This window comes from Montipora capricornis, chromosome 2 (genome assembly GCF_036669925.1).
Source record: "Montipora capricornis isolate CH-2021 chromosome 2, ASM3666992v2, whole genome shotgun sequence".
Lineage (NCBI taxonomy): Eukaryota > Metazoa > Cnidaria > Anthozoa > Scleractinia > Acroporidae > Montipora > Montipora capricornis.
The window spans coordinates 48,790,479-48,804,508 of NC_090884.1; the positions used below are offsets into that span (position 1 = coordinate 48,790,479).

The 14,030-nt window shown below is 35.5% G+C and overlaps 2 protein-coding genes across 2 annotated transcripts in view; one reads left to right on the plus strand and one right to left on the minus strand.

The window, feature by feature from the left end:
- Nucleotides 1-632: 632 nt before the first annotated feature.
- Nucleotides 633-9,961, minus strand: LOC138025350 (calcium channel flower homolog). The gene is made up of 5 exons (XM_068872576.1): nucleotides 9,771-9,961; nucleotides 4,700-4,772; nucleotides 4,080-4,208; nucleotides 3,317-3,424; nucleotides 633-2,178 (listed from the first exon to the last, which is right to left on the minus strand). The coding sequence occupies exons 1-5, from the start codon at nucleotides 9,850-9,852 to the stop codon at nucleotides 2,082-2,084; spliced, it is 489 nt and encodes a 162-aa protein (XP_068728677.1). The 5' UTR covers nucleotides 9,853-9,961; the 3' UTR covers nucleotides 633-2,081.
- Nucleotides 9,962-10,194: 233 nt separating this feature from the next.
- The window catches only part of LOC138025329 (ubiquitin-associated domain-containing protein 1-like), a 14,810-nt gene continuing 10,974 nt past the window's right edge, over nucleotides 10,195-14,030 (plus strand). Inside the window, exons 1-4 of the mRNA XM_068872563.1 lie at nucleotides 10,195-10,499; nucleotides 10,570-10,625; nucleotides 11,292-11,411; nucleotides 12,469-12,562. Coding sequence (XP_068728664.1) covers nucleotides 10,247-10,499; nucleotides 10,570-10,625; nucleotides 11,292-11,411; nucleotides 12,469-12,562 — 523 coding nt within the window. The 5' untranslated portion in view covers nucleotides 10,195-10,246. The remainder of the gene's footprint in view (nucleotides 10,500-10,569; nucleotides 10,626-11,291; nucleotides 11,412-12,468; nucleotides 12,563-14,030) is intronic.

The following is a 14,030-nucleotide window of genomic DNA, read 5'->3' on the forward strand; positions in this document are numbered from 1 at the left end:
GCATGTTGCTGTCTCTCTACCAGCTGAGATGTCCCGAAATACAAGAGCTTCGCGTCGTCGCAACTGTTCTCGTTTTCACCAACTTGGTACATAAAATGGTACGTATAACTTTTCTTTTCATCCTAATGCCATTTAAGCAATAGAGGACGTTTCCCGTGTTTCGTGTTTCCTTAGCCTCATCTAAACACTCGGGGGAGTTGGGAGAATTCCAGACAGTTATGCAAACCCGAGACGCAGTCGAGGGTTTGCATAACTGTCTCGAATTCTCCCAACTCCCCAGAGTGTTTAGCTGAGGTTATGGAAACACGGAAAAAAAGTACTCTATTGCTTCTATAAAACATTCCTCAAAGATCATTCGAAAAATGAAGGAAAATGCTAGTTTTTTACTTCTTGATTGATTTTCTTGATACACGCTCATATTTCCTAAAAGCCAATCAAAACGCGCGACTGACAATACATAACCAATCAAAATTTGTGTGATGTCACAGCCAGGTTTCCATATTCTCACCATAACACAGCTATTAAACCAATGAGAGTGCGCGTACTAGCCTAATTATTTTATAAAAGGAGTTTGCCTATATCTGTAATTCCTGAATCTTTAAGTGAATTTAAAGCAATTATCGCAACAATGTAGACGTTCTTTATTGTATATATTTTATTCTATTTATTCATCTATTTACTTAATGGTTATCTTAGACTTCTCGTATAGCTTTTACTGTTTTAGCAGTATACCAATTAAAGATTAAAGATATGACACTTCGCCCATATTATGTAATATAAACAAGACAGAATAATCATGAAATACTTAGAATAGCTCAAACTTCTATTTTGAAGTGACGTTTACGTTACCGTAGCCGTTTAAACTCCCTATTATACATGTACCATTACGCGTATTTTTGGCTGTGGCCAGATTCCATTGTTTTCTCGCTCTCTTTTGCTTTAACCCACTTGTAAAACCCACAACTTCATTTTAAATCAAACCCTAGAGCCAAATTCAGTCTTCCCTGGGACAAAAATGTTTTGTTTTGCTTCTGTTTTTGAGAGCGACTTCTGACTCCTCGGGACTCATATAACTTCATTAAGTTGTTCTGTAAACTTAATTCTTTAAGTCCCAATTCAAGTCCACGTGAAAAGTGACATTGCTGTTTCCAGATTGAATCCATTTTTATATAAGTTAAATCAGTTTAGTAAATAAATAATTTAAGTAACTTAACCTATGAAACCTGTTAATGTACGTGTCAATAGGAATAAATAACTGTCTAAAAAAATAAAGTTATTCTTTAAATATACCCAACCATGCAGTAGAGGTTTTACCCACTAAAATGTATAAGGATGAGCCCACTTAGTCAATATTATATACATATGACTAATTTTCAAACTGAAATGATGAAGCTATCTTCAAAGCTTTGTCAAAGCCAGCCAAACTTTTTCCTTTTCCTTTTCCTGATTAAGAAAACTTCCTCCACCCTTTTGGGGCTTGAAACCTCTGGAGCATGTCATAAATAATACAAAACACTTTGGCCTAAAGAGCTTTTTCTAAGCAAGTAATGACCATTCCTAGCCCACATTTGTACTCTTATGAACAAAAACATTTGTAACTTATGGCATAAGACTATGAAATTAATTTAAAAACTTGTTATTTTGATAAACCTCTTCTTTAACTTAGGAAACAATACCCATTAAAAGGTGACGATAAATATTATTTATTTAGTATAACCTTAAACAGTGGATAGTGTTGAACATGTGCGCTGAATGGCCACTCAAACTCTGGATATCCCTTGCTATTCACCTCCAAGCAACTTGCATGGAATTTGCACCCAAAATGTTGTAATCTTTGCAGGAATAAATGAGTAGAAATCATCTTTTTGTGCTATGTTATCTCACTGTTCAAGTATATACTATAACAACTACACTAGCTACCTCCACTTTGGTGAATAGTTGCTAATTATTAGTTTATAATACAATACCTTTAAATTAATGTATTATAAACTAAACAATAAAATTTATCGCCTAAAATGATATTTAAACAACTAATTCTCTTATGCAGTGCATTTTAAAATCTAGGACTGAAAACTGCTACCCTAAGGTTCAGTCTGAATAGGATCACCCCTGTTATCAACTAAGTTAGTTTTCATCTCTACATCATCAGAATTGGCTTGATTGTTGGCACCAGCACCCCTGAAAAGAAAATTGGTTCATGGCAATTGAGTCCAACCACTTATGGCAGCAATGATCTACCCACAAAAAACCAAAGGGAGTCCTTCCACGACAGACATACGGGAAAAAATTGGCAACTCAGTTACAGTGTGTGAACAACAGGCCTATAGCCCGAAGCACAAAAATAACAGTTTAAGTTGCAACATTTATGAACATTAACTACTTATTAACTGGAGGTGAGGACTTTACAGGAAAATCTCAACTGAATGTACATGGCAGTCCCGTAAATGCAAGTACTTATCAGTCTCGTTATCATTTGAAATCATACTAAATAACATTTCATTCAAAAACATTATTCCAATTTGCTAAAATTAAACTTTATTAATAGTTGACATTCTCAAGAGGCAATGGGAAAACAAATGCCATTGAAAACAGAGAAGTGAATTACCTTAAATGTTGGTTTTAATTTGCATCATTTAGTCATTATGGCAAAATAATGCCCTTGCACCTAGCCAATCAGAGTGCTTGTTACCTTGGCAAAAACACTAGCCATGAAATAAAGTGCTTTAATAGCCTGGCTCAATATACTAAAAAAATTGTCTCTATAGGAAGGTCAACCCAAGAACCCAGACATGGAAACCTCAAAAAATCTAGCAGGTGAAATGAACAGGGGAAAATGTACTCTAGTGGAACTTTGGATATCCTTAACTCTTTAAAGAACTAACTGAAAATATACAGAGGAAAGGTTTCTAAAGGTCTACGTAATTTAATTAACACAGAAATGACATACAATAGGCTCTTGTGACAAAATAATAACAAAACAGTTAAATTAATTAAACAAAGTTCAAAGGTTCAATTGTTTTGTGGGCAAGGCTGGAAGTAAAATTATTTTCCTTTCATGCAAATGCAAGTTAAAAGTCTAAATCCCACATATTGCTGCACATTCAGCACTACTCGCCAGGCAATTTTCACAAATTACATTTGTATCTTAGACTAAAAGAATCCCCACAAACATCCAGGTAAAAGCCAATAACAATCCCTTTTCATTCCCCAGAGCCTCAATATTGAAACACACGTAGTAATGGTCTTTTCACTGAAACAGTCATCACAAATTTGATGCCCTCACTAAAGACAGATTACAATAATCACTTTCACTTACTTTTTCCCTATGGCTAGGACACCATAGAAGGCAGCAGTGATCATAACAGCACCACAACCAACAAATGTTGAAACTTCAAGACAAAGTATAATAGGAAAGAGGGCCAATCTATGGAAAGACCACAGAGACTAAAATTTACTCTCATTCAATGAATATGATTGCTTTGCTGCTAGTAAGAGCGAGTTTCAACTGAGTGTCGTAAAACCAAAACCAAGTGGTTCCACTTCTGATTGGTTGAGAAAGTGGCGCAAGAACTTTGAACCAATCACTGAGTGAAGTAATGCAAAACCAAAGCAATTTGCTAATTAGTTTTGACACCCAATCTATTCAATGCAATTCACTTTTGTATGCACAGATCCATGAAAATGGATCATTTTAAACACAAAAGTTTCTTTGACCTACACATACTATAATTATATGCCTCAAAGGCACATAACTGTAACAATAGGTTGTCAGGTTTTTTTGAAAGCAGCCAACTCTCAACCAACTTGCAGCTGACCTACTTTGTAAATCTTACATTGCAAAAATATTATAGGACTTAATTCCCCACATTTTCTGTTAAATTTCATTTTTCAGACTTCCATCTTCAGTAAAAGATGGAGTGTTGATTTCACTGAATCATGCATGCCCTTACAATTCTGGCTTTGACTCTGTCGCTGATGAAAAAATCAGCTTGAAAAGATACGGATAACAAAAAGGTAGAGACGTATACTTAGTCTAACACTTTTTGTGTCTCAGAATTTAAGCATACTAGAAAACTTACAGAAAATATAAGCATCCCCTCATCCAAAACTTAAAGTGACTTTCAATCCAGTCACTGAGTGACACAAGCGCTGGGACATACTGACAACACATTGGAGCCTCAAAGGCTAAGATTATTGCACCCATCAGTCTGAAATGTAAACAAAACTGATATTTCAAAGCCAGTTAGCACAAAAGACAGTACTGCTACTCTGCATTGATACCAAAAAAGTCCCATCTCACTCCGTCCATGATGAATCAGACACACCATGTTTCATTTCTTACTAGCATCCAATCACCAAGTTGAACAAGAACCTTCTTTCAACACGGGTGACATTTGACACAAATTTTCAGAAAATTTTCTTTCTGCTAACTAATAGTATTAATATCCAGGTTACAAGCTGCCTCAGCAACAATAATAATAACTATTCTACCCCCAAAACTGCAAAGCAAAGGTAACTTTTTTGAAATATTCTTTTTAAAACATTTTCATTCATATATAGTTTGAGGGGACTTCCCGAATAGTACCTGTTACAGCCTTGTAGCTGCAACAGCTATATACATGTGACTGCTTTGACAGTGATATTATAGAGAAAAAATGAAATAAGGTTTTTGTCATCAACAGATAAAATATGACCTTACATCATATATATCCCCATTCCTAAGCATGTGGCTGACAATGTAAAAAGGACAAAGAAGCCAAGAGCAGCAGAACCTACCAAACAATAAAACAGGCATATTTGAATCAACAATATAAGCCAAAATTCAGTGGTTCAAAAGGAATAGTAGACATCACTAATTTACTGGATAAACCTATACCCAGAAAGCCCCAATTTTTCAAAGGCCACATAACGTTATCTTGTGGATAAGTCACCACATGTCAGTTTCAGTTGGGCAAATGATTTCAGTATTTGTGAAAAAGCACACTCTAAGCACAGGCATGTACAAAAATCTTTTATTTAAAGTTCTTTTTTACATAATCCTAGATAGTGACTTGTCCACTGGATTAAAAAAAAATAATAATAAATACAGTGAAACTGTAAATAAATATTTAATAATAAATATTATTATTATTCATAAAAAAAAATAATAAGAAGCCATGCATATCCTTTGGGAGCAGCCATCTTTAAATTCCCAAGTCAAACATCTTAATTTATCCCTTTCATACTAATTAGTTTATTTTCTTAGCTTTAACAGTTTGGTTTTTTCTGTTTTGTTTCATGGTTGGGTGTTTTTATTCTGTTCTCGTCTTCATCCTTAATTATTCATGTTATATCTCACTTTGTTACACTATTTATTGCTCAACTTTAGTTTATTTCTCATTTGTCAACTGACGATGGATGATGTTTCATCCGAAACATGTATTGATTAAATATGAATTTCAAAAACATCGTATGGATCATCAAAGCGATATCTTACTTCGTGCTGCTTAGAAGTTTTGGTAATAATAATAATAATAATAATAATAATAATAATAATAATATTATTATTATTATTATTATTGTTATTATTATTATTATTCAATGAGTACACATTGGATATGAGATGGTAAATAGCCAAAGACTGAGGTTTATTAAATTCTGACTGCAGAATATTGCAACATCTACTTTTTTCTGCAATGGTGTCCCAGTAAAATTTCACTTCATGCACAAATTTTCAGCTTGGAAACACTTGCTGCATCATATTCCCTATTAGGTTATACAGTATATGAGCTGATAATCAAGATAAAGAGAACCAATCAGAAAGCTAGAAAAATTATGCAAAATTTAAGGTAGAAAATTTAGTAAGTAAATTTATCCATCCTGTGAACAACTGAGGACTGTAAGACAATTGAGTGTTGTCTTAACCAATCAAGTTGTCATTTGCCAAGTGAATTAGTACTACGCATCCTTCAAACAACTCATGCCTGGTTCAAACATTACAAATCACATCTCCCGAATATAATCTTGATCTCAGTCGATGTAAATGTAAATGTAAATGCAAATTGTTTACCCACGGAACACTTTAAGAGCGCTCAGGACCTCTTGGGAGTGCACAGGACCTCGTTCAAAATTGGAATAGATGACTTCACACTCTTGATTACATCATGGATAATCAGGGCAACATGGGAGGGGGGGGGGGGGGGGAAATTCAAAGGTTTATATGGAAATTCAAAGCAAAATATACTGTTCATGACTCTACTTTATACAATGTAGACTTTTGCCTTCATAAACAAATAAATAAGTTCATGTTCACAACCGAGATGAATTAGACTTGGTATCCGGTCTTTGGAATTCCTAAATATTGCTTTTTTTTGTCTTCATACATTCCCTGTAATTTTGTTTCTTTGCAATTACAGGAAATGTGTGGCAGAAACTCTTTGTAATAAAATAACTTCTACAATAGCCGGAAATGATAACCAGAGTACCCAGAGAAAAACCTCTCCACAAGGAGAGAGCCAACAACAAACTCAACCCACATATGATGCCGGGAACGGGATTGGAACCCGGGCCACATTGGTTGGAGGCGAGTGCTCTCATCCAGTCTCACCACTGCGCCAACTAATGAAATTTATTACTCATGCGCAGTAAGCGCATGAGGTATAAAATGCCCTCCATTTCTTGTTTTCCGTGTCACATTAGTGCATGGAAATTTATGCTTGCATACATTTAGATACTTTAACTTTACGTGGGGCGGAGGGTAGGGGATTATTCAAAACAATTAATAGCTGCTGAAAATGCATTGTTGAGTCAGAAAAATTAATAGAAAGACTTGAAAAAAAGTATTAGAGTCTTAAGATGTATGTATGCTTGGAATATCAGTCCATTTTGCATGACAAAATAAAGAGTGCGTGTTTGAAGAAATCAACCATCCCTCTCATGTTTCAAGCCTAGAGACTTGCCTAAATTCCACCTCACGAGAATCCCGGGAGAAATGTTTTGGCGAGCGAAGCGTGATTTTTCGGACGCGAATCTACACGAGACGAAGGACTTTTGAAAGTCTAGCCCTTAAGATGTGTCATTTTCTCTTGGATGTGCATGGTCGCGCCCGAATCATCGCATCTTGACTGTTCAAACTTTGTGATTGTAGTCGCGGTCGTACGGCCCGGGTCGTACGGATCGAGCTGTTAGAATAAATCTTTTTCGATTGTGGAGCCAAACGTAAGTTGTTGACATTAAAGACAAAATTATATATATATTTTCTAATATATTTTACAAATAAACACTTTGCACGAGAGCGGGGATCGACATAAAGGTCATTCAAACTGATCTCCATCAACATGCCGCTCATCTCAGCTCCTAGTGATCTTTTAGAACCCTAGGGCAGCTTTGAGCGAAACTGAGACTACCTGAGAAAAAACTGATCCGACTTTTAACAATCTGAACTACTGTTATTATCAGTATGGGCATGCGACGAAGTCAAAATGAGGGATTCTTTCAGAAATACAGACTAGTCGTTGATATGCATTCTGTTTACGCGTATTTGGTGGCAATGGAATTTAGAGGATGCTTCAAGGGGAAATTCTGGTTTTCTGTCTTACTTTTGTTTTACTTAGAGGCCATTTATGTGCCAGTATTGAAAAGTTTGGTTCACATTTATGAAATGTAACAAATTAATCATCTGTGGCTTTACAAAGATGACTTTACAAAGATTTATTTGTATCGCTTTTACATTCCTGAGTTAATTCGACTCGCAAATGACGTACAAACAACCCAGGTCCAGGAATTGTTGATCCAACTAAAACTATTGCCCCACCATACAGTACGGCAAATGTAGACACACTTTTGTGTCAATGTCTCTGTTGGCACTTGTTTAAAATTTCAGGAATCCAATAACCTCTTCAGCTGACTTGGTTCAAATTATAAACATTGGGAATAATATGTAATCGGCTTTGTCACAATAATGTAAACGGGGACTCCGACCTATTTTTGACAGATTTGCCTGTTAAGGTCATAACGTAAGCTACATTAATTATCAGTTGACATACAGTGATAGATATAGTGGTTTGCTAAATAGAGCACTAATCCTATAATTTCAGACTTTCCTTATGTTATATCAATGTTAGCTGCCTTTGATTGTTTGCTCATGGATAATTATCATGCATATATTTTAACACTTGAACTTTACACAGTAGCAAGATACTGTCTGCCTAATGGGAGGTGTAAAATTTTTACTCTCATAGCAGAGATTTATTAGGTATGGGACCCATTTGCAACATGTACTTCAATTGAAATAGATTCATTAATGAATTTGGTACAACATTTTCAGAATATATGTGCACAAACATCTGTTACTTATGAGATTAAAATGTGTTAACATTGTTAAAATGTAAAGCAACAGTGGAAGCATTGTTCATTCATTATATGTTTGAAACCAAAATTTTAGACCCCAGGAGCACTTAAATGATGTTTATCTTTGTTCTTGGCAAGAATGTCCTGGTGTGTCATTTTATTCTATTTTGTTTTTCCACCTCAAAAGTATTGTAACTATTGCACCTCTCAAACAGTTGTTATTATCATTGAGAATGGAAGAGCAATTTATCAGTTATGTTACTCCAGCAAAATATGTTTTTATTTCTGATTTTCTAAACAAATTAGACGTAGGCCGCTGCCCATGTAAAAGTTATTCATAGAGCAAGATGTCAGGGAAATTTATCTTGTAAATTTATGTGGTTCCCAGTAAACAACAGCTTACAACTGCCAGTTTGGATAATAAGGAAAGTAGCACATGCTTTTTGATGTGAATATCTAGCTAATGCATTAGTTGTGTTTTCCAGTGGTATGCAAAGCAAAAGATGAGTTACCACGTTTTTGTATACAATAGTTCTGAACCAAAAAATGTAACAAATGTATTTTCAAATGTAGATTCTGTTATTGATCTCTTATGTTCTATTATTCAAAGTAAATTTAATTGTGAAACAAACTATGAGGTTGCATTCAAATATAGAAAGGAAACAAATAATAAGAAAGCATAAATTATCTACTTCAGAAATTGCAGCAAACTGAAAGAAAGAGGAGAGAAATTTACAGCCCAATGGACCCAGAGAAAAAAATAAGAACTGCCTTCAAATTGTTTTGAAAAGTACAGGTCTATGGACCCATCTTAAGAAACAGACTCTTTCAAATAAAGATGAGAAGTATAGGTCAATGAACTAACATGATAAAGAGCAACTTCTCTCAAATAGATTCTTGTAACACCTATATACTGTACCTTTTTTTGTGGTGTACAATAAAGTTATTATTGTTATTATTATTATTATCGTTATTATTATTATTATTATTATTATTAAACTGTCAACAAAAGTACAAATAACCTGGCAGCGCATGAGTATAGGCTACTTAGAGCCTCTTGTTCAATTTGTTGTTGGAAGCCCCTTAATTAAACGATCTTAAATTTGACAATATATGCCCCGATCTACATTGCCAAGTTATTAATTTTGTTCAAACGAGAAGGGGAAACAAAGTAAATAAAAGCGGCAAACGAACCAATCTGCCGGTCAGATGTTTCCTTTCAAAACTGGATTCAAAGTCAACAATATTCGAGGTTGAATTACTAAATAAAAATCTTAAGTTCAGACAGAGAAAAACAGAAATGGAAGGTTACACCTTTACGGTAAACTGATATGACACAATATTGACTTATTCAACTTACTCAGCGAGTAAAAACGGGAAGGATGCAAGATCAAAAAAAAAATCAATGCATATATATGTAAACTCACAGTAATAACACTCACATAGTCCAGACACAGCGCCCCAAAATCGTACCACGAACCTCATTCCTTTCGGAATACCACTATTGTTTGCGGTGTCTGCCATTCTTCAATTTAAATGCAAAGAAGGTCCAGAGATTTTAGGATGAATACACATTATTCAAATCTCACCTGACTTCCTGTAAGCGAAAATAATGATTGCGTGTATAGCACACTCGGAATGAGTTCGGTTTTATCTTGTGACGAGGATTGCTAAATATGGTTATGACGCTTCACGAGAATTCCCGGGAAAAAGTGGAAACGAGGGAAACGAAACGAGGGTGAACGAGGGTAAAGTCGGATGGTACTCTTCGCATTGTTCGGTACAAGTTCGTAAGTTCCGACGATGGCGATAGTTTCTATATCTGGTTATTGTCGGAAATCCAGATTAGCACCTACTGCGCATGAAAGTAACTTTGTCACGAATTCTTGTGTTTTGCAATGAAGGAAAACAATCGAAGATGAGGGAATTTGAACTTCAAAACCTGAAAGCTATAAGATCTGTTCCTCTAGTTTGTGTTAAAATTACCAGCTCATCAGGCAAAGAAAGTAGTCTAACAGTTTGTTTAAGAGATACAGTGAAAGCCTTGAAAGATAAGGCTCTCGGTGGTGAATATTCGAAGGAATCTCCTCTTTATAAACTCATTCTTGCGAAATCAAACCGCGAACTGAGCGATGAAAACACCTTGGAAGAAGAAAACGTTGAAGAAAATGGTGATTACGCGTTTCCTTCCGTTTTAGATAATGATAATCATTTCCTCAAACACAATTTCATTTATCACAGACGAATTGATCCTCATCAAGAAACGTCAAAACGTAGCTGTTGGTATCGCCGAAAAAGTGAGTAAATGAGTTCGGCCGTTTGGGTCGCATGCTTTTTTTACGTTAATGTCGTTGAAAGTTTACAGGTGTCCTAACATTATCCGCCCCTTTAAAATTGATACAAAAACTGAAAACTGAAATTATGTTAAGTTGTCAGCTTTCATTAATGTAGCACTCCCTGGATGGGTTCCGTGCAAAGGTCAGGTTGACCACTATTTTGTTTATTTAGCTTTGGGGCCTATGTTTCAATGTGTTGCAGCTTCAAGACAATAAGTTTTATAGCGCAAGGGTGCAGCTAAAGCATAATATGTTCAAAAACGAGTAATTGTTGACTTAAACGGAAATACTATCAGTAAGTGAGCTACATGCACAATTGAACCTCCTGTTTCAATTTAATTAAATTTTGCTCATGGGATATAGTCTTTCTGTTCTGCAATGTACTTGTATGATATACAACTTTTATCATCAATTTTTCCCAGGTGGTTCCGGACTCCAAGGCCCCCCAAATTTGCATTCATCAGAAAAAAAAAGGAGAAGGGTTCCAATAATTTTTGGAACAATGGATATTTTTATCCATGCCTTGACAGGAAAAAAAATGTCGAAACCATTTTTTTTCTTGTCAAGTATTTCTCATAGTTTCTTCTGCCCATCACTGTGCCGTTAACAACACCTCTTATTTTGAAGGGATGTAAAAATGGCAGTTATCAAGTTCCTGATCTCAAAGTTGTCAAGAAGCTCACTGCTAAGCTTGATGCAGGGAAAGTCAGAGAGTCCTCAACAAGCCTCTCTCCTCTTAGTCTAGATGTAAGTGAATTTTATTTAAACCACAGCCCATAGCAGGGAAGAAACAGCAATGGGGGTGATCTATGGCACAGAAGTAAAAACAATTATCTGTGGGTTTGAATCCCCGACTTGGGATCATGTTTTCATATTAGCAACCTCTACATCCATGATTGCTTCTTAAGAGTGCAGGCACTTAAAAAAATCTATTCTGTCTAATGCCAGATGATTTCACTTGTCAATGGGTTAACTATCCCCAGCAAATAATAATTATTGTCATTATCATCATCATCATCATCATTATTATTATTATTATTATTATTATTATTTAGGTGTCTTGTTGGGTGTCTTGTTATGTTATTAAGCTTCTCTGAGGTGGGTATCAACCCTTGTATGTTGCTGGTAATTTTGATATAATTATGAAATATTATTTAAGGTACTGTACATGCACTTCTGCAGCTTGTTGATGTCAATTGTGCAGTGGTTTGCCATTCTTCCATTTCACTCACTTTTATAAAGGGGTTGAAGAATCCTATCATGGCTGTAATGGTTATTGAAGCAGTCGCCAGAACATTCAATTTGCTAATACACACTGCATGTGTAGGTCAATCATTTTTTCAATCACAATAATATTATTGTTCCCTTATTATTATTATTATTATTATTATTATTTTGCCATTGACAACAAATATTATTGTTGTTGCTTTAAGCCCTGCTACAGGTTTTGACATACATGTACACACTGTACGTGTTCATTGCATTGGGTAATCCTCAGATGAGAACTGCAGAGATCTGAACAATGAGCCCATTGACTCCCAGGGGTTCCCCATTGACGAGTAAAATCGTCTAGCGTTAGACAGAGTAAAATACTAAGTCTGGCCGGTTTAGGCCGGTTTAGGGGTGAATGGGTTAACTGGGACATAGTTTTTCATCGAGTTATTAATGGGGGCATAGTTTTTCATTGAGTGATTAACTAGACATTCTTGTCACTCTTGCATATACATAACAGTTATTATTATTTTGTACCGTAAACTTCAATATTTAACTTGGGGATAAGGACCATGCTTTTTTAATCCTTTAGTTTAATTCAGAGCTTAGAAGAATTCTCATCTCTCTAATTGATTCCTCCATCCTACTGCAATCTGTGGGTGATGACAAAGAAAATGACATTTCAGGTACTGTAAACATTAATTTATTTCATCACTTAGTGTTACAAAGTCATGTCCTGTTTGGCAATGTAAAATATTTTGTTTCAGCATTAAGAAATTACTGTGGAATGCTTGACAAGTGGAGCTTGAAAACCACAACTTTAAAATTAATGTTCATTGTGTAGTTTCTGTCTTTATGACATTGTAAGTGGCGATAATTCCCCCCCCCCCCCCCCTTCCTTGTTAGTGGGGATATTTTAACAGGTGTTTTGCAGTGTTTATGCACTGTACTACGGCTGACGTTTTAAAATTGATGTTGCTTTTCTCTTGTTAGCCCATTTTTCTCATTCGATGTAAACTATTCTTCTGAATTTTGAGATTTGGAATGAGGGAATTTTTATACAGGCTGATTCAAATGCAAACTAGATGCTTCTGTGAAGCATACACTGGCTTGCCTGTGGTACGTGCTACAGAAAATCAGAAGGCACTGAATTGTGTGGTATTGAAATACAGCATTCCAGTCTCTGAAGAATAACAAATAAAAGAGAAGCGAGAAACATTGGCTTCTGGGCTGACATGTTGATAATTTTCAAGTTCCCTCACAACTTCTTTTCACCACAAGTGTGCCCTATGAGCATCTGACAGCTTTGTAATACTAAACTTCACTGAAGTCAAGCCCTGTTTCGCGGGGTTAGTGTTGGGATGGGAGACCAAAACAATAAACCCCTCATAAAAAACAGAAACATCTGACCGAAAATACTATTAACGCTAACAAATACGAACTCAACAAGGTACAGATTCTGTTAGCTTGCTTTATGCAAAACAAATATTGATGAAAAAGCAAATAAATATTGATACACAGTTTTCAGAAAGAGCAGAAGGAAGTTTCCCGGACGGTCGATCGAGAATAAAATATTTACGACATGAAAACAACATTAATTTTGAACCGTGAATATAGAATATAAAAAGTTACGATCAGCGACAAACATTTTGGGAGATTTTTGCTTCGTTCAAGTAAATTGCAAAATCGAAAGTGACATGGCCGGAATTCAGCGGGCGCCGTGATTAAGTTACCGCGGCATGTTTACTCGCCAAACAGTGAAGCATCTGTGTCAAATGATGGCAAGATACCGGGTTTTTGTAAGTTTCTTATTCTGTCAAGTGTTATAAAGTTTGACAATGAAATGAGCGAAGTCAAAACAAAGATCACAATCGCCCAACTCTTGTTTATGCAAAGTCAAAATTTACTCTCCAAGACGCGTACGACGTTATTTATCACCAGGTAATTCCATCATTTTGGAAATAGCAGCTACTTTATTATTCATCTGCGTCACAAGTTTTCACTGATTTTGGGCCTCATTTTGTTGAAACTCAAGCACGCTTCCAACAGGCCTGTGAACCCTTCCTGCTTACAGAGCAATACTAAAAAACTTCTCCCATAATTCACATTTCAACCTGCGTGCGTGAAGACAAGAAACTCAATTGTGTCAAATTA